The sequence below is a fragment of the Dendropsophus ebraccatus genome, chromosome 9 (genome assembly GCF_027789765.1).
Source record: "Dendropsophus ebraccatus isolate aDenEbr1 chromosome 9, aDenEbr1.pat, whole genome shotgun sequence".
NCBI lineage: Eukaryota > Metazoa > Chordata > Amphibia > Anura > Hylidae > Dendropsophus > Dendropsophus ebraccatus.
The window spans coordinates 51,212,313-51,230,837 of record NC_091462.1 but is presented as its reverse complement, the minus strand read 5'-3'; the positions used below and the strand labels follow the sequence as shown (position 1 = coordinate 51,230,837).

Here is an 18,525-nt window from a genome sequence, read left to right as displayed (position 1 = left end):
CAAAACATCCCTATTGGCAGCACATCTTCCTGTGCGAACAAGAGATGTGCAGCAAATAGCAATATATTTAAATGGCTGCACAAACAATGCAATGATCAGTTGTGTGGCCCGGCCACACGATTGACCGTGCCTTCTAATGATTCTCACTGATTGGCGCTCGATTGTGTCCTTGCGCAGCCCCATATCAGGCCATGTAAAAGGACTGTTAGTCATTGGAAAGGATAGCTTGCAGAGCTTTTTGTGGGCTGTCACTAAAGTGACATGGGCTACACATGGCAGGACAAAGTTCTAGGGAGCAAGTAAGGACTGTGTAAAGCATTAGCTAGAGAGCTGTATAGGACTATGAAGGGGACAAGAATTTGGGCGTAATCGGTTGAATGGAAAAAGGGGGGGGCTGTCGGTTGCCGACAAGCCGGGTTTAGAATTCCAGCTGATGCTATATTTCAGACTTTCTACCCTAGATGGATTACTTCTAATATGTAAGTCTTAAATAAGATCAGACATATACTTATGAAACAAAAAAACTTTCTAGAATTAGATTTACCAGAATCCTTTTGATTGGCCAATATCTAATTTTCGATTTTGTCTGCTATTGGATCCAGTGAGTACATATAGTATTGCGTGCTCTCTGCGACTGGTAACAATGTGGCAGAAAGAGATGATATCTAGTCTGTTTATGGCTTGGCTCTGTGTTTTGTGCATGTGTGAAAACCATTCAGTGTAACTATGTTATGAGCTGTGAGCGTTCTTTACTCTTGCTAAAAGGAGTTCATTGCAGTCACAGCTACAGGCTCCTCTCAGCAGATGTCTAATGCTGAAGTCACAAGGGAGAAGATGGAGCAGCCTGTGTAGAGGTCACCTTGCAGCGCTCAAGGATTTGCAGTCATATTGCTAGAAATGTAAATACTGCTTCTGACTGCTTTATGAGCAGGGTAAAGAAGTAAGGCAGTCTCTTCAGTAATATCACTTCAGCATTACTTTCTTGGATAAAGCTATTCTAATCATTCACTTTAAGGAAAACCCATAGGGGGAGATTTATCAAACTGGTGTAAAGTAGAATTGTCCCAGTTGCCCCTAGAAACCAATCAGATTCCACCTTTCATTTTTCAAAGAATCTGTGAGGAATGAAAGGTGGAATCTGATTGGTTGCTAGGGGCAACTGGGCCAGTTCTACTTTACACCAGTTTGATAACTCTTCCCCCCTAGTGTATCTCTCCACATCAGCTGTTTAAATTGAATTCTTTTTTTACTTTTTCCACTACATTTTTTTAAATTTAGTAATGAAAGTCACCTCAAAAGATGAGAAAGCTTTAAAAACACCAACAATATCAATATCCTTAAAGGGAATCGGTCACCCCCTGTGTCGGGGTGACAGGCTCCCGACCCCCCGCTACAGCCCCCTATACTCACCTGATCCCGCCGGGTCCCGCTTCTGGATCCGGTCGGGTCATGGAGATCTCAGCCGCTGCAGCCCGGCGCGCACGCTGAGAGATGAGTCCATCACTCATAGAGAATGACAGGAGAGTCCAGAAGCGGGACCCGGCGGGATCAGGTGAGTATAGGGGGCTGTAGCGGGGGGTCGGGGAGCCTGTCACCCCGGCACGGGGGGTGACAGGTTCCCTTTAAGATATGGATATAGCTGAATACTAGGATGAAGCAGAGAGTTAGAAACTGGTGTAAAATGATGTACTATTACTATGTAGGGGTAGGATGAAGCAGGATGGTAATGTTAAAGGGGCAACAGTGGGCACATTTGTGTAAATGTTGGGAAATAGGTGTGGAGGATGCTGGAATACATGTTGGTGGCAAACTCTGGACGGGTAAGTTGTGGCGGAGGAGATGTCATCATGGCAGTCTGGATGTGATGGAGAAGAAATCTGACCAGATGGCATCTGTGAGCCTCTGGATGCATGTATGCAAAATGCAATTGGTATTTTCTGGTATCTATATGGTCACTCTATCATGGTTATAGAGGTTTTTATAGCAATTTTAGTGATTTTTACAGTATGATGGTATTATTCAATCATGGTGTGGTGGATTCATAAGGCCCTCGTGTGGCAACATTACTAGGTAGAAGTTTGGGGGGGGTTTCAAACGTGATGTGGGGGTAAGAGGAGGTCATTATAACACTATTTGGCCCTTATATTGTGATAGTTTATGCTATCTATATGACTGTTTTATTTATAGGGTGCATACAGTACAACAGATTCAGCTAATTCTGGTTCTGAATATGGACAGCCACATCATCCGCTGTACTGTACAGACTGCCATGCCCATCCTAACCCCAGGAGTGAACACTTGCTGACTGCTACTACTAATACAGCACAAATAGGACAAGAGGGCAAGGCTGTACAGTACTGTAGAATTTGCTAAACAGAGGAAGTGACTGCCAAATTTCAGCCATCTATCCAGAAGAAGAGACTAGGAACCAATAACCAGCAGCCACATCCTCTTGGCTGTCAGAGCAGGGAAATACAGTGATCACAATACTTCCAGCCCATCTAAAACTCCATAGTGATTTTTTTTTTATTTTTTACAAACCCCTCACCCAGGGCCGTATTTACCACTAGGCACCCGTGGTCCGGTGCCTAGGGCAGCACCTTGCAGGGGGGCAGCACCAGGGAGCAGAGGGAAGGTAACAACTTTTTTTTTTTGTTTTTATTTTTTTAGTCTCTCACCTCCCCATCAGACTTGCCAGTAAATCTGATGTCTTTTTGAGGGGGGTTGGGGGGTAGGTATGATCAGGTCTGGTGTGGTGGTGTTGTTCTGGTCTGATATGGCTGTGACGCCTGGAGCTATTACTTACCAATCTGGGGTGAGAATTCCCTCAGACAATGTGCAGGCTGCTCTTATCATTGATTCAATGTGGAAATTTATGTGTTAAGCCGTTAAAAACCATTAAAACAATGCTTCTACATGTAGAGAAATGCATGTGGCCGAAACCAGGCTCCCCCACGTTCCCCAAGATGGGGCGTCTTCAGGTTTAGTGCCTAGGGCAGCAGTAGGTGTTAATACGGCCCTGCCCTCACCTCTTCATTTGGGAAAATGCTGCAGTCGTCCCTGTTCCTAAAAACGTAAACTATTAAATGAATATAATGTATATTTATAGAATATATAGGAAATCCCTTATTTCTCCTTGATCAATTATTTTACTTTAGTCGGCTCTACTGCTTATATTGCCCCTGTGATAAGAACTTCTTCCCAGCTAGGGCTGTACTCACACATCACAGTTGTACTGCTTATTTTGATGCAATGTTTGATACTGGACAGACCAGTAGCTTTAAATAGAGAACCGTGCTGTATTCTGCCTTATCTATATAGCAGAGCTGTATGCAGAAGGATGTATGGTGGCACACAGAGTCCCAGCGGCTTCATATTACAAAGCCAAAGAGACTCTGGGGGAAATGTATTATTTGTTCTGCAAGTAAATTACAGCATGCTGTACAATATCTATTGGTTGAGTGTCTGTCTTACTGCCTTTTGCTCCTTGCTCGCTGGTTTTGCATTTCAGTGTCAGTAAGAGTGAGGCCTGACTGAGGGGGACTTCATATACGACACTTATCACCTGTTATATTATGTGCATAATGTTTTGTCATAACATTATTGCAATCTCACCACAAGTAATGGGCGGCGGATAAAAAAAATCATTGAGGCTCCATTCACACATTCAGGTTCTGCTTACGTTTGAAATATCAATGTAATGAAATGATGGAACGCAAGATAAAATCCGCAGCCTTGAATCTGTGACACCAAATCTACTGCAGATCTTGTACCTGTAAATAGACCCCTAGGCTATGTTCACACACTGTCATTTCACGGCAAATAATGTCCGTTACTCATATAATAACACCCTGTAATCAATATTTCAAAGTAATTTTGTGCTATTAATATTTGCATAAGGAAAAAGTGCAAGCTAAAAAAGTATACTAGAAAAAAAGTACAAATGATACCCCCTTCCCTTCTTTGTTTGTCACAATTGATTGTTCTTGGCAGGGTTTTTGCCCTCTCCCTATAGGCAACATGGAGAGTAGCATTGTAAAATAACATCTAATGGAGAATGCAATATTTTGTTTCTGTTATTTTGTTTTGAAAATAAAAAACTACAACAATGGCGACGGTCTGCCAGCCATCACTTCACATAATAGGAGCAACGGCAGCAGACCGACCTTCTCTCCTATGGGCCATACGGATGAGCTAAAGATTGTCCGCCAGCTGCCGCTCGGCCCGTGTAATAGGGCCCTAAATGCTTAGTGCCTAATGGTGTGTTTACACAGAGAGATTTATCTGACAGATCATTGAAGCCAAAGCCAGGAACAGACTATAAATGGAGAACAGGTCATAAAGGTCATAAAGTCCAGAGATTTCTTCTCTTTTCATATCCAATCCTGGCTTTGGCTTCAAAAATCTGTCCGATAATCTGTCTGTGTGAACACACCATAACCTGTGGCCCTCCAGCTGTTGCAGAACTATAATTCCCACCATGTCCCGACAGCTAAATGATGTCCAGACATGTTAGTGGGAATTGTTCTTTATGTTGTTTGAGTTGCCTCGGGAGTTGCCTATATAAGAAGTCTGCAAGCAAGGCTTCACTCAATGTATTTTATATCATATCATTAATTTATTATATTTCATTTACTGAAAGAGAATCCTCCACAACTTTGCAAACAAACAATTTCTGATTGAAATATTAAGAAATCTGAAGGAAAATAATCTCGGTTGTTCCTGTGAAAATGGGCCTGACTCATCAATGTCGTATTAAAATACTTTTCAAGAAAACAATGGCTGAGATTAAATACTAGGTTTGTTTTCCCAGTAGAGGGTTAACCTGCAATTGGTAATCTTCTTCAGGTCTCTTTAGCAGCAGGACTTGGTTAATAAACAAGTGGCTTTTTCCCTGAAGCCCTAACTCCTGCGAGGCAGCTTTCCAACCTGCAGCTGACAATAACATATTAACCTATTGGGACACATAATAACATTTCACACATATGGCAGGGTATTTACTTTTTAAGTAGATTTACAAAATGAATTTGCCATGTGAGAAGTGCACAGGGTTGTTAACACAAATGCTGAGGAAAAGAAGTCTTGGACTTGAAGGTGAAATGTGTATCTGAGCTAGCTGCTTGTGAACCATAAATCCCAGCCTGCCTCATATATAAGGGCATCATAGGAAACTAAACAGATGTTAGGAACTAAAATACACAACCTTCCTATCAACTGGATGATTTTCGCGACTTATGTATCCCATTGCAAAATTGGACTCACTAACATTTATAATACTGGTATAATCTCATATTGGTTAGTATTTTGGGCCAAAACACTGAAATAGGTGCAAGTTATTTTATTATAGTTTATGTATATGTTGGTCCCACTCACAGTTTTAGCTAAAACTACTGACAGTGTTTTTGTCCAGTATTTGGTGAGTATTTTGCAACCAAAACCAGGAGTGGATTGAAAACACAGAAAGGCTCTGTTCTCACAATGTTGAAATTGAGTGGATGGCTGCTATTTAATGGCAAATAATACAAATAATAACAATGGCCGTTGTTTTGAAATAACAGCAGTTATTTGCCATTAAATGGCGACCATCCACTAAGTTTCAACAGTGTGGGAACATAGCCTTTCTGTATTTTTAAGCCATTTCTGGTTTTGGTGTAAATTAGGCTGAGGCTGCATTCACACATTCCATAGATGCACAGAATGTATGCTACAGGGCTACTGTATGAATGTATACTACAGGAAGGACCTTAAAACTCCCAGTATCATCATTCATTATGGTGCTGTGAGCTCCAAAATTGTTAAATCACTGTGCTACTGTACTGTAAGGCTCTACGGACTGTACTGAGTGCTACTATTTCATACATACGGTAGCTAAGATGAGCCTAACAATGTATAAACATGTATAAGGCTGCAAAATATGTAAGATATAGGTATCCTAGCCAATTTGGTGTCTGTAAACTGATAATGGTGCCACTCCCCAATGTCATTCATAGTCTTCTACTTGAACCGCCGAAACCATAATTATCCGCCAAGTGCAATCTGATGGGTGCTAAGACCACATTTCTGATGCTTTCTCTTTCCATGCCAAAATGTTTGCTCTGTCCGGTTACAGCCATAATCTTACAAGGTGACACAGAAAAAATATGTATATTATTGCTATTTGCACATTGTAAAGAGTTATGCCGATCTCTTCAGAGTTTCCTTTACATTTCCTTACATTACAAGGCCATGTTAGTTGGTCTCCCTGAGTTCAGCAATCTGTTTCTCTTATGGCACTACTAGACATTGCTCCCACCTAGCCAGAATCCTGCTCCACACTGATGAGGGGCAACACCCCGAAACAGCTGTATGTGGATGGTTATCTAGCCTTGGTTTATCCCTTGTCATTACATTGACTTATAGGGCCACTTAATATGGTGGTTTTGGTGGTTTCCTAACAGGAGCTGCCCCTTGGCTGGGTCCTTCCCAGAGTAATATCTGGCTAGTCCTGTGTTTTGAGACTCTTCAATGAGGCTCCATGGGCTCTTGTTTTGCATATTCATGTTCACATGGCGTCAGACACCAGCCATTCCGTGACCCGGCCGGGTCACAGAACGGCCGGTGTCAGAGAAGATCATCCCGAGCGGTACTGCAGGATGATCTTCACTCTTGATGAATTGGGATGCAGGCACATCCCAATTCGCAGCTGCACACAATGGAGCATGTAGCCGGAGCCGCACGCCTTATTGTGCCGCTGACAGGTTTTCTGCAGCTGATATTGAGGGAATAGCAACTGCTGAAAACATGTCAGTTTTTTGCAGCACCACTAGGTATCCCAGCCAGAGTGTATACTATGGGGGAGATTTATGAAAGGGTGTAAATATACACCTGGTGTAAACTGCCCAAAGCAACCAATCACAGCTACTTTTATATTTTACCAGAGCTGAAAGCTGAGCTGTGATTGGTTGCTGTGGGCAATTTACACCAGGTGTATATTAACACCCTTTCATAAGTCTCCCCCTATGTGTATACACTCCAGCCAGGATTCCATAGACGGCAGCACTACGTAAGTTCCGTACTAATCATGGCCGTTGTTGCAATTCGGCAAGAACGGCCGTGATTACTACGGAACTTACGTAGTATGAGCATAGCCCAAGGACGTATTGGAAGAACCTGTGTGTAGATAACATAACCTAACTGACCTGAGAGAGGGGGCATTCTTTGGCAAGGGTGCTCTGATTCATCTCCTTTAGCAGCATTCGTAAGGCGTTGCGGACAGTAGCGTGGTTCCACTGTTCTGCCGGCAAATCCTCAAGTTTTGAACAACTAAAAAGAATAGCAATAGGAAATAAATGTAAGATGAATGTAAGAAATAGTACAACAAAATACAGTACAATAAAACATGAATCAATTTATCAAAGTAAAATCTGTGAATAGAGACTGTCTATTCAATGTAATAATATTTTTGCTCTGCCTATTAGCAACATACAGGCTTTATCTACTTAGGTGTTCTATTACTGGTGTACATATTTCTTTTTTTTTTTTTTGCCAAACATTATTATATCTTATAAGCTTAAAGGGAACCTGTCATCACTTTCATGCTGCCTGAACAATGGTATGTAGGTGGTTCCCAGCTGGCTTCTTCCTGTCCTCTAAGCTTTGATTGATATGCTGTATGTTCCTCTATACCCAAAAAGGGAGAGATCTATCAATCAAGGCTGGAAGAAGCCACCAAAGACTATCCGATGACTTGTGTTTTAGGCAGCATGAATATGAAAATTCCTTTTAAACACAATCACGCACCTCTGTAACTGGATCTTCAATGTGACCACATGGTAGACATCTTGTAGCATGTCAGAGACTGTCACGTCTGGGGCATCTGTAACATAACTAAGAGGCAGGGGGTTCCAGCGACCAATTTTAATGATTCCTGTAAAAGAATATGGCTGGTTAGACAGACGTTTATATATATATATATATATATATATATATATATATATATATATAAAACATTTATTTATTTGGATATATCAAATTTCTTTGAAGATATACAGTATGTAGCCCTGTTTATAGCTATAATAATGTACATGCAAAACTCAGAGGCACAGGATCTAATCCTTGCAATTTATCAGCTACTAAATGTAAATGTATTATATACTTTTATTAACAAAATCCTGAATAAAATCTTCTTGTAATGTGACCCATGTCCCGTCAATAGATTCCCACACTCAATGTCAGCTATATTTGCCTTATTGTATATACCATACACATTAAATGGTAGAAGTAAACAATCATATACATTATAGCATTGTTTGTGGTCAATTTCCATATGATCTTATATCAACATAGCTGTATTGACAACACTGAGATGCAGGAGGCCCATGCTTAGGGTTCCAGTAAAATAATGGAGTAGCAGTTAGTTTAACATTCTTGCAGCTCTGCAGTGCCATCAATATGTTAACCCCATCAATGCCATGCCTGCTCTCTATACCTCTGCCCAGGAAGAAGTCCATTTGCTCTAACAGTTAAAAGGTGTTGATGGGACGAGCGCTTTCAGTATATAAAATCTAAGCTACACAAAACATATTTGTGGTCTCCTCGGGAGTCTGTTATTACCAGTCAGGGTTGTTACAATTACTCGTGCTTATTAATTATTAAGCCTATAATACAAATTCCATAAAGACCTCACACTTAAGTGGCACCATTTAATTGGAACTTGAAGACCTGAGGATTAAAAGGGTCTCTCTTTAATTAAAGGTTCAGGCGATATTTACAGGAGGGTTTAAAGAGAAACACAAGAGAGCAGAAAAAAACTCCAGATCTGATTCCAAGATCGGGAGTCACTATAATTTTGGTCAGAACCACATGCAGAAAAATGTATCATTTAAAGGGGGTAATATTCAGCCTAAAAGCAGCACCGCTGCAAGAAACAAAAAGAGTGTTCATTTTTAAAGAGAGAAAGCTAGGGCTGTACTTAAGAGCTTTTTGTGAGGTTTGCACACAGGGTAATTTTCTTGTAAGTATATTTAAAATGTTTACATTTAATTTTCCTAAATAACCCAAAACGTATCTGCAAGGTACAACATTCCGGGACACTTATTAACACTTCTTTGTTAAGAGAGAAAGAGAGGGAAATACTCAAATAAGCTACATGTGTATAGGGAGAGAGAGGGAGAAAGAGACAGACAGAGAGGGAGGGAGAGAGCAGGAAAGAGAGAGAAAGCAGAAAACGGAAGAGAGCAAGAAAAAGAGAGAGCGAGAGAGCAGAAACAATAAAGTGTAAGAGAGTAGTAAAAAGAGAGAGAGATGAAGGAAGAGAGGGCAGGAAAGAGAGAGAAGGAGAAAGAGACAGCAGGAAAGAGACAGAAGAGAGGAAGAGAGCAGGAAAGACAGAGAAAGCAAAAAAAGGAAGGAAGAGCAAGAGAAAGTAGGAAAGAGAGAGAGAGATGGAGGGAGAGAGAGAGCAGGTAAGAGTGAGAGTGAGAGGGAGAGAGAGAAAGCAGGAAAGAGAGAGAGAAAGAGACAGAAGAGAGTGGGAGAGCAGGAAAGAGAGAGAAAGCAGAAAAAGGAAGAGAGCAAGAAAAAGAGCGAGAGAGCAGGAAAAATAAAGTGTAAGAGAGTAAGAAAAAGAGAGAGATCAAGGGAGAGAGAGCGCAGGAAAGAGAGATAAGGAGAAAGAGAGCAGGAAATAGAAAGAGAAAGACAGAAGAGCAGGAAAGAGCAGGAAAGACAGAGAAAGCAGAAAAAGGAAGAGAGCAAGAAAAAGAGCGAGAGAGCAGGAAAAATAAAGTGTAAGAGAGAGTAGGAAAGAGAGAGAGATAGAGGGAGAGAGAGCAGGTAAAAGTGAGAGGGTGAGAGAGAAAACAGGAAAGAGAGAGAGAAAGAGACAGAAGAGAGTGGGAGAGCAGGAAAGAGAGAGAAATCAGAAAAAAAGAAGAGAGCAAGAAAAAGAGTGAGAGAGCAGGAAAAATAAAGTGTAAGACAGTAAGAAAAAGAGAGAGATTAAGGGAGAGAGAGCGCAGGAAAGAGAGATAAGGAGAAAGAGAGCAGGAAATAGAAAGAGAAAGACAGAAGAGCGAGAAAGAGCAGGAAAGAGAGAGAAAGCAGAAAAAGGAAGGAAGAGCAAGAAAAAGAGAGAAAAAGCAGGAAGAAAGACAGTGTAAGAGAGAACTGGAAAAAAGAGAGAGATGGAGGGAGAGAGAGCAGGAAAGAGAGAGAGAATGCACAGTATAACATACAGTATCTATCTATCATCTATTTATCTATCATCTATCTATCATCTATCTATCTATCTATCTATCTATCTATCTATCTATCTATCTATCTTTCCAGACATCTTGGAGAACTAAGCCCAGATCTTCTGTAGATGTCGCGGCTCAATTCTTTCTGTCTCTTCATGTAATCCTAGACAGACTTGATGATACTGAGATCAGGGCTCTGTGGGGAACATATCATCACTTCCAGAACCCCTTGTTTTCCATGATATTGGCTATATGCTATATGCTCTGCTGCAGAGTAATAATTTGGGGCCATTCAGATGCCTCTCTCATGGGAGGTGTCCTACCGTATTTTTTCACACCTGCTTCAAATATTTGCACAGTACTGTAGATCTGCTGTGTTAAATTCTTTTGGCCCTTGCCGGGTGCTATCACTGAAGAGTCTTTCATGCTAAATTACAGATTTGCATTCCATTAACAAAAGTCCAGAGTAGGTCACAGATCAAAGAAGAGAGTAGAGGTCCTATTACACAGAGGGGATATCTGCCAAATCAGGTAGATACCAACTCATGTTGATAGCTATCAGCAGTCTTTAAACTTGTCAAAAAATCATTGATGGCTGATTAAAGTAACTAGTGATGTCTGTGCAGCCCCACCCATATGATTATAGATCTGTGTAATGGGCTCGACCAGTGTTCGCTTGCAGTGCATGTTGAGCCATCTAGCACAGTGTTTACTGGCCATTGTTTTAATGTATGGTACCAAAAAAAAAACCACTATTTACAGACGAACCAAGAACAAATGGTGCAGAACCAGCCATCTGTATAGCCAACTTTAGTTCTTCTGGTAGCAAAGAAAGAAAATATTCGAAGGCACTCACCACTGAATGCAGATCAGCCTTCGCTTGCACTGCATGTCGGGCTGTCTAACACAGACTTGCCATTGTTTTAAAATATGGCACCAGGAAGAACACTATTAACAAACCAATTAAGAACAAGTGGTTCAGAACCGGCCATCTGTGTGGCCAACTTTAGTTCTTTTGGTAATATAAAAGAAAATATTCAAAGGCATTCACCACTGTGCGGATATTGTATCCTTCAGGCTTCTGCATGAGAAACATCTGTCAAATATCTGCTGGTGACTGGCGTTTACACCACCTGCATGATACAAGATGTATCCCACACATTATTGATGAAATTAAAAATAACCGCACAGTGATGAGTGCCTTCGAATATTTTCTTTCTATGCTATTATAGTTAACTAACTTGGATACAGTGAAGAGCACCCACAGTGATTTATAATTTATGCATCTCCGTAAAGACAACTTCTGTGATCCTTAGTTTAACTAGTAAAAGTGGTTATTGGTCCTAGATTAGGGGTGTCAAACTAAGATACACAGTGGGCCAAATTTTTAAAATTGGACAAAGTCGCGAGCCAACCATGATATTTATTGAAGCATGCAGAGCAGAGTGCAGCCCTTCCAATAGTGTTGCACATAGTAGCCAGCCCTCACATTAGTGCCCCATATAGTAGTCAGCTGTCTCAATAGTACCCCATAGAGTAATCAACACTCCCAATAGTGCTCCATATAGTAATGCCCTCATAATAGTGTCCCATATAGTAGCCAGCCCTCTCAGTGGTGCTCCACATAGTAGCCGCCCCCCCCCCCCAATGATGCACCACATAGTAGCCAGCCCTTCCAATAGTGCACCACATAGTAGCCAGCTCCAACAATAGTTCCCCCTATAGTTGTTAATTACTGCCCCCTCCGGAAGACTGGGCTGGACCTTGGGCAAGACCTGTGTCACCATGGTGCCTGGATGTGACTCACTCACATCCAGGCAACAGTCTTAACATTGCCTGCGTCCTAGAAGATTATAATATAGGAGGTCTGATCAGCCATCCAGACCACCCATTTAATAATCTGCTGTGACAGTGGTGGGCCAGCTTTAGGAAATCAATTGATGTCCTCAACGGGCCTAAAATAATGGCATCCCAAAAATAATGGCACAACATGTTCTAGATGTTCATGTGCAGCATTAGCAGTATTCATCAGGACTCTGTGGGCAGGACTGTACTGTGACAACCCTGTGGCACAGCTACATGTATTTCAGGCCATAGTCCTTTGCTGGGAAATCCCTGCACTCGGTAATTAGCCCTGTAAACACATATGGGTTACAGCAAAACTGAAAAACACTAACTATACTTTTTGTAGCCATATTAGATCAGAAAAAACCCTCAAAGTTCCCTGCATTACAGAAAGTGCTCCTCAACACTCAAGAAACTGCACCAGCGATCACTTTATCTATAAAGTACAAACAGTGTTGGGGTTGAAGTAAAGTAACAGTAAGGATAACTTCTGTACAGTGCTGAAGAATATGTTGGCACTAAATAAGCAATGGAAAATAAATTACATTAGGTCACATACAACACTGGGGGATATGGATCAGCACTGCAGGATAATGTGACTTTTTTTTTAGTGTTACTGTGTTACCATGTAACCTTCTTCCCACAGTTCACTGCTACAGATAACACACAACACATGTCGACGTATTGCCTCAGCTTTACAGTAACATGTATTTTTTGTGCATCTAATATAATACAAATAGTACTGTTCAGAAAGAAAATCTGAAAAAAATTAAATGCATGGCAAATTTCCTTCCAGAAGCCTACATAATAGGAATATTGATGACAGAAGATGATAGCTTTTACTGGACTATATAGCTCTAGCAGTGCTCAGTCTGATGTAAAGCAAAGTTTTGCAGGGGATTGACATTAATTCCACTACATTATCTCACCCCAGAGAGCCATTGTGACGATGAATAAATGAGACAATGAGAAAAATGTCAATGATGAATTGAGCTCTGCTACAAGCGTACATGCAATCTGAGATATCTCAAGTAGGGATGGTCCGAACCGAGTTCGGTTCGAGTTCGTACGAACCCGAACTCTCGGCAATGATTCCCGCTGTCTGCCCTCTCCGTGGAGAGGGTGGATACAGCGGGAGGACCGCCTGGAAAACTGGGATACAGCAATAGGCTGTATCCCAGTTTTCCAGGCGGTCCTCCCGCTGTATCCACCCACTACACGGAGTGGGCAGACAGCGGGAATCTGATGCCGAGCGTTCGGGTTCATATGAACCCAAACCTAGGCAGTTTTGGACCATCCCTAATCTCAAGTTCATATTTGTGAACCCCTTACAAGTCGGGCATGCTGAACATGTGGTGTCATCTATGCACTTATCTTTCAATGAAACAGCTGAAAAAGGAAGAAATACCGAATACACAAGATCATGGGATGCCTACAAATAAAGCGTTACATCATGGTATAGTTATATGCTGAAATCTATTCCTAGGTGCGGTATCCATCTAATGCTTTATGTCTTTTGTTTCTGTAAATTAGTTTCCTAAAAGAAAAAAAGAAAATAAAATCTGTCGAAATTAAAGCTGTCCCCAGAAAGTGATCTACTCTTCAAATCAAGTTTTTATGGTGGTTATTATGTTAAAATAATTATATATGTATAAATGTTTTATTTTTTATTTTCTACATCACTTTATAAAAAAAAAAAAAACGTAAATTTTGCATTTTTTTATTCTGTCTGTTGAGCCCCTTAATAAGTTAAAGGTCTCATACACCTTCAATAACCCGTCATCGTCTGTTGGTGGATGGTAGGGAGAGCCTCATACAAGGCCGACAAAAGTATAAGGCGTTCTGTTATGTAGAGATCAGTTATTATAATCACATTTCAGATTGACAATGACAATCTATATACAAGCTTGCTAGATACATGTTTGTGCTGCATTGGGGGCATGTGACAATAATGTATGGAATGTAACGGTGCTCTTTACTAGTTCCCTTTATTCCATTTGTTCTGCTCATCATCCAGTCTGGTTGGCTTCATGATATTAACAATAAACATATGGCATGTCATGGTCAATAGCGCGCCTTTGGCTCTGACAATGCTGCATTTCCTTATTAAGAACAAATCTGCATTGACAAGACTTGCCTTGTAAGACTCACAATACCAACTTGTCTGAGTAGCATTAGAAGGAAGCCAGCTCCACAAAGTGAGTGCAATACCTAGCGCTAGCCTTCTGCTCATTTTCACCCTTCCAGTGAGGATGGTGGCATTCCCATGGACTCCATCTGCTTGGATTTGAAGTATGAAACACTTTCAGTAATTACAGCTATTATAATTATATGCCACCAACTTAAATGCTAAATGCCGTACTTTCAACTTTATTTAAATCCATGTGGACGCTGCCAACCACCTCTATGCTATGAAATTGCTAGTTGCCTTTGGCACTGCTTGGCATGAATGAGCCATTTTGTATTATACAGGTAGACCCAGGTCTTGATGGGTTATAAAATGCAGCACTATAGGCAAATGTGACATCATAATAGGGCGGTGAACTTGGAAAGCTTCTACATATTTTCCAACTAAAGTCCTGTTTTTTATAAATAATTAGCAATTTATAGTGTGTTCATAGACACGCGGTAGGTCATTAGCAATTTCCATGTGAAATAAAAGGCATTCAGTACCCAGCAAGGCTAAAACATATGACTTTGTGCCAGCCTTTCCATATGTAAGATATAAATCCGTACACTATACCATCTTATAGCAGCACAAAAATGTGCTTGCCATCCTCTGTAAACTAATAATTCTCAATTGAATAATGACTGCCGAATCAGACGAGTCCTTCTTTGCAGGTGTTATTGACTCAGGGGCAGGATATGAAAGGATACTAACATTTCCTTGTTATGTTGTATGTGACCCAGTTCTAGGAGACCATACTGCGTATTCTGCATGCTGTATGTATACAGATCTGTCATTGGCACTAATGCATTCTTCAAGGGAGAAGCTTTTATTTTAATCGCACACAAAAAAAAAAAAACTTGTAAGTTCGAGAGAAGACAAAAACAACCTAAGAATCAGATGGTCATCTTTACTATTGTTCCAGTTACTAGTTAATTCAACAAGGATAAAATAAGCCTAGAAGGTCTAAACTTAGAGGGGGAAGCCAAGTTTTATTTCTTTTCAATAACATTTTTATTGTCTTATTCAGGTATATTTACATGTAGAATTGTTGGATCCATTTCTGAAATCCCATTCAATACATGTGAACAGGGCTGCTTCTGCAGCTTGTACCGGATTTTCTATAGGCCATATTTAAATGAAGACGACAATTGATAGTTGTGCCCACAATAACACCACATTACCACAGTGCAGGTGGTTTCATACTTCTACCATCTACTTGCATAATAGTTTAAGTAGGTAGTGCATTATGGGGAGAATCCATGCGTGCCTATAGGTTCTCTATAAATTTGCTTTGCAAGAAGGGTTCAAAGATAACCTTAGAGAGAAAGGCCTTTTACATAGGCCAATTATTTCCCTGTGCAAAAGACCCAGCGATCAGGCAGCGAATCAGCAAGTGTTTGTTTATTGTCTGATGGCTGGGATAATTGAACATGAAAAATCATTGGTTGTCAGCTGCACTGTAAACAAGGGAATGCTATTAACAATGGTGTCAGCCCAAACCGCCCAGTGATCATTCATACTGTCTGCATAGTAGTTGAGCCATGTAAAGTCTCCTATTAGGAGAGCTAATGTATTTGAAAGGCACTCTAGCCAGACAATGGTAAAAGGAGCCACAGAGATGAGGTCTGGATTTGGTTAAAAAGTCAGGAGTGAATCCAAATGAAATAAGGATGGGGCTACATAGAGATGTCCAGTCACACAACCAGGAACCAAGATTACAAACTGCCTATCATGGCACTCCATCACTCATACCAGTTAACAGGGTCTCATTGCGACTCAAAAGCAGCTTCAATCACGACCCAGTGACAATAATTATTGCTAGTGCTAGTCATGTGACCATGTATTGCCATGTAGCCCCACTCCAAGATATATAAAGGAAGGACTTATACATCTTCTTCCTGCTGGCTCCACTTCTGGTATTTGCACACATCACAAACTGCACCATAATCTGCATTGAAAACTTAAATATGTTATCCAGGATTACAAATGAATAAAAAAAGCAAATTAATAGTTGATTAAAGGGAACCTGTCACCCCCGTGCCGGGGTGACAGGCTCCCGACCCCCCGCTACAGCCCCCTATGCTCGCCTGATCCCGCCGGGTCCGGCTTCTGGATCCGCTCCGTCATTCTCTATGAGCGTTGGGCTGCAGCGGCTGATATCTCCGTGACCCGACCGGATCCAGAAGCGGGACCCGTCAGGATCAGGTGAGTATAGGAGGCTGCAGCGGGGGGTCGGGAGCCTGTCACCCCGGCACGGGGGGTGACAGGTTCCCTTTAAACTGAAGGTGTATGAGGCTCTCCCAAACCACCACAAACAACCAGATGTCGGCGGTGATAAGAATCGGTGATGGAAAATCACTGCCCACCCTTTTGTTCAGAGAGAGATAAGCCGCAGTCAGAGCTTTCTATTTATCAAACAACCTGAAACACCTGGATATATTTGGTGCATTTGAAGAGACTTACTTTATCATTCCCATGCCTTTTAACATTACTTGTGGCTTCAAAAAATTGTATCAAACACTACAGAAGCATTTCACAATAGCCCAGATTTTCTGACAAAAAATTGGGCACATCTGTGTCTTAGACAGATAGCAGCCAATCACATTCCATTTCGACAGGAATAAGGCTGGGTTCACACTGCAGTTTTGCAGTCAATTTAACATATCCGTTTTTACTTTCAACATACAGAAAAACATTGTCAACCTGGTTTGGTTACTTTTTTTTATATATATAATGGAAGTTAATGAAAAAAAGGGATCCAAATGGATGCACTCAACTGCATCCGTTTTTGCATCTGTTTTTCTCTGTAAAAAGGGATGCGTGAAAAGGACTGCAAAAATTCATTGTAAACTCAGCCTTACCGAAAAAATAACCTAAGAATGAATAAAACCATGTCAATGTATTGCAACCATACAACATTTTCTGGAAGAAAAAAATAGCCATTGCAGTATTTGATGCAGTTTCATTAAGCCTGAACCAGAAGTGGATCCTGCAGGAAGGAGAAGTACATGTTTTTTCTTCATATTTTCCATTTATTTTGAACCCACTTCCGGCTTTGGCCGCACATACATGTACATGTACATCTCTAGGTAAAAGTCTTTTAAACCGCCACCCTATGGGGCAATGCACTGCCATTCTATATAATAAAGTGCCCGCAACCAGAAGATTGGGCATCTAGCATAATGGGCAATAATTAGATATTTAAGAGGATATGTAGCCCTCAAGGTTACAACAGCTTGAAGTTGGTAAATTCATTGACAGCTGAATGTACAGACTATTCTGACAGCCATCCATTAAAGCTGCTCCATAAGAGAATAGCAGACAAAATATGACTCCTAATACATACTGGAGGAACAGCATAAGTTTTATGCTCTTTTCCCATTATCCTGAAGCGATGGATAAATCTATCCTAACTCTCCTCATGTGATGTATAATGTACAGTGTCAGAGACCACAAAGCAGTGAAGCAAATTAAAAGACGCCTGTTAAATTAGTCTTTGCAAGCAAAGAAGCCATTTTGATGATAATGTCCTCATGCTCTGATATGAAAGTGCAATACATGGATAAAACCTATTTATAAAATGGCTTGGGTAAATGGGATCGGGATAAATAGGGGGGTATAATTGACTAATAAACATTCAGGGGACTATCGAACTACGGAACTGTTCCAAAACCCATCTTAAAATTCTTGCTGCGTTTGGAAAAGCTTTTAATACTAAGATATCTTAAAACCCAGACAAGTGTCAATATGAAAGGAGAAGCAGATCAACAAACAGTAGTAGATTCTTGCTGTAATAAAAGAGATGGTCAGGGCTAGGGAAAGCCCTTGTACTGTTATGTATATAGGCATGCTAGGGTAATACGTATACTTAGTTCCCTCGTGCAACATCAATTGCTCATTGGCCATTGGTAGCAAGACCCTTAGTATTCAGCTTTATATGATTACAGTGTAAATTCTCAAAAGATTTAGTGACAACATGTATTTGCTACATTGTGATATAGTCCATCTAGGAATCAGAATGTGTTATCCATTGCTTTACCCATTATACCCTTGAATAATGCCCATGACTGCTGTCTGCTATAAAACACTTCAAGACACAGTGGGGGAGATTTATCAAACTGGTGTAAGGTAGAATTGTCTTAGTTGCCCCTAGCAACCAATCAGATTCCACTTTTCATTCCTACTGAAGAAAATCACACAATGCGGTTTCTTTTTGCAATTGAATACTGTATTATAAATAAGTTTCACAAGATATTAGGGTATAGCATATTCACCCATATGTGCAAAATGTCC

General features: G+C 40.8%; 1 protein-coding gene across 4 annotated transcripts in view; it reads right to left on the bottom strand.

Moving 5' to 3' along the window:
- Positions 1–18,525, bottom strand: part of SATB2 (SATB homeobox 2) — a 166,475-nt gene that overhangs the window by 88,408 nt on the left and 59,542 nt on the right. For all 4 annotated transcript variants that reach the window (XM_069983271.1, XM_069983270.1, XM_069983272.1 and 1 more), the window contains 2 exons: positions 7,780–7,906; positions 7,179–7,302 (listed from right to left, as the gene is read on the bottom strand). In XM_069983271.1, coding sequence (XP_069839372.1) covers positions 7,179–7,302; positions 7,780–7,906 — 251 coding nt within the window. The remainder of the gene's footprint in view (positions 1–7,178; positions 7,303–7,779; positions 7,907–18,525) is intronic.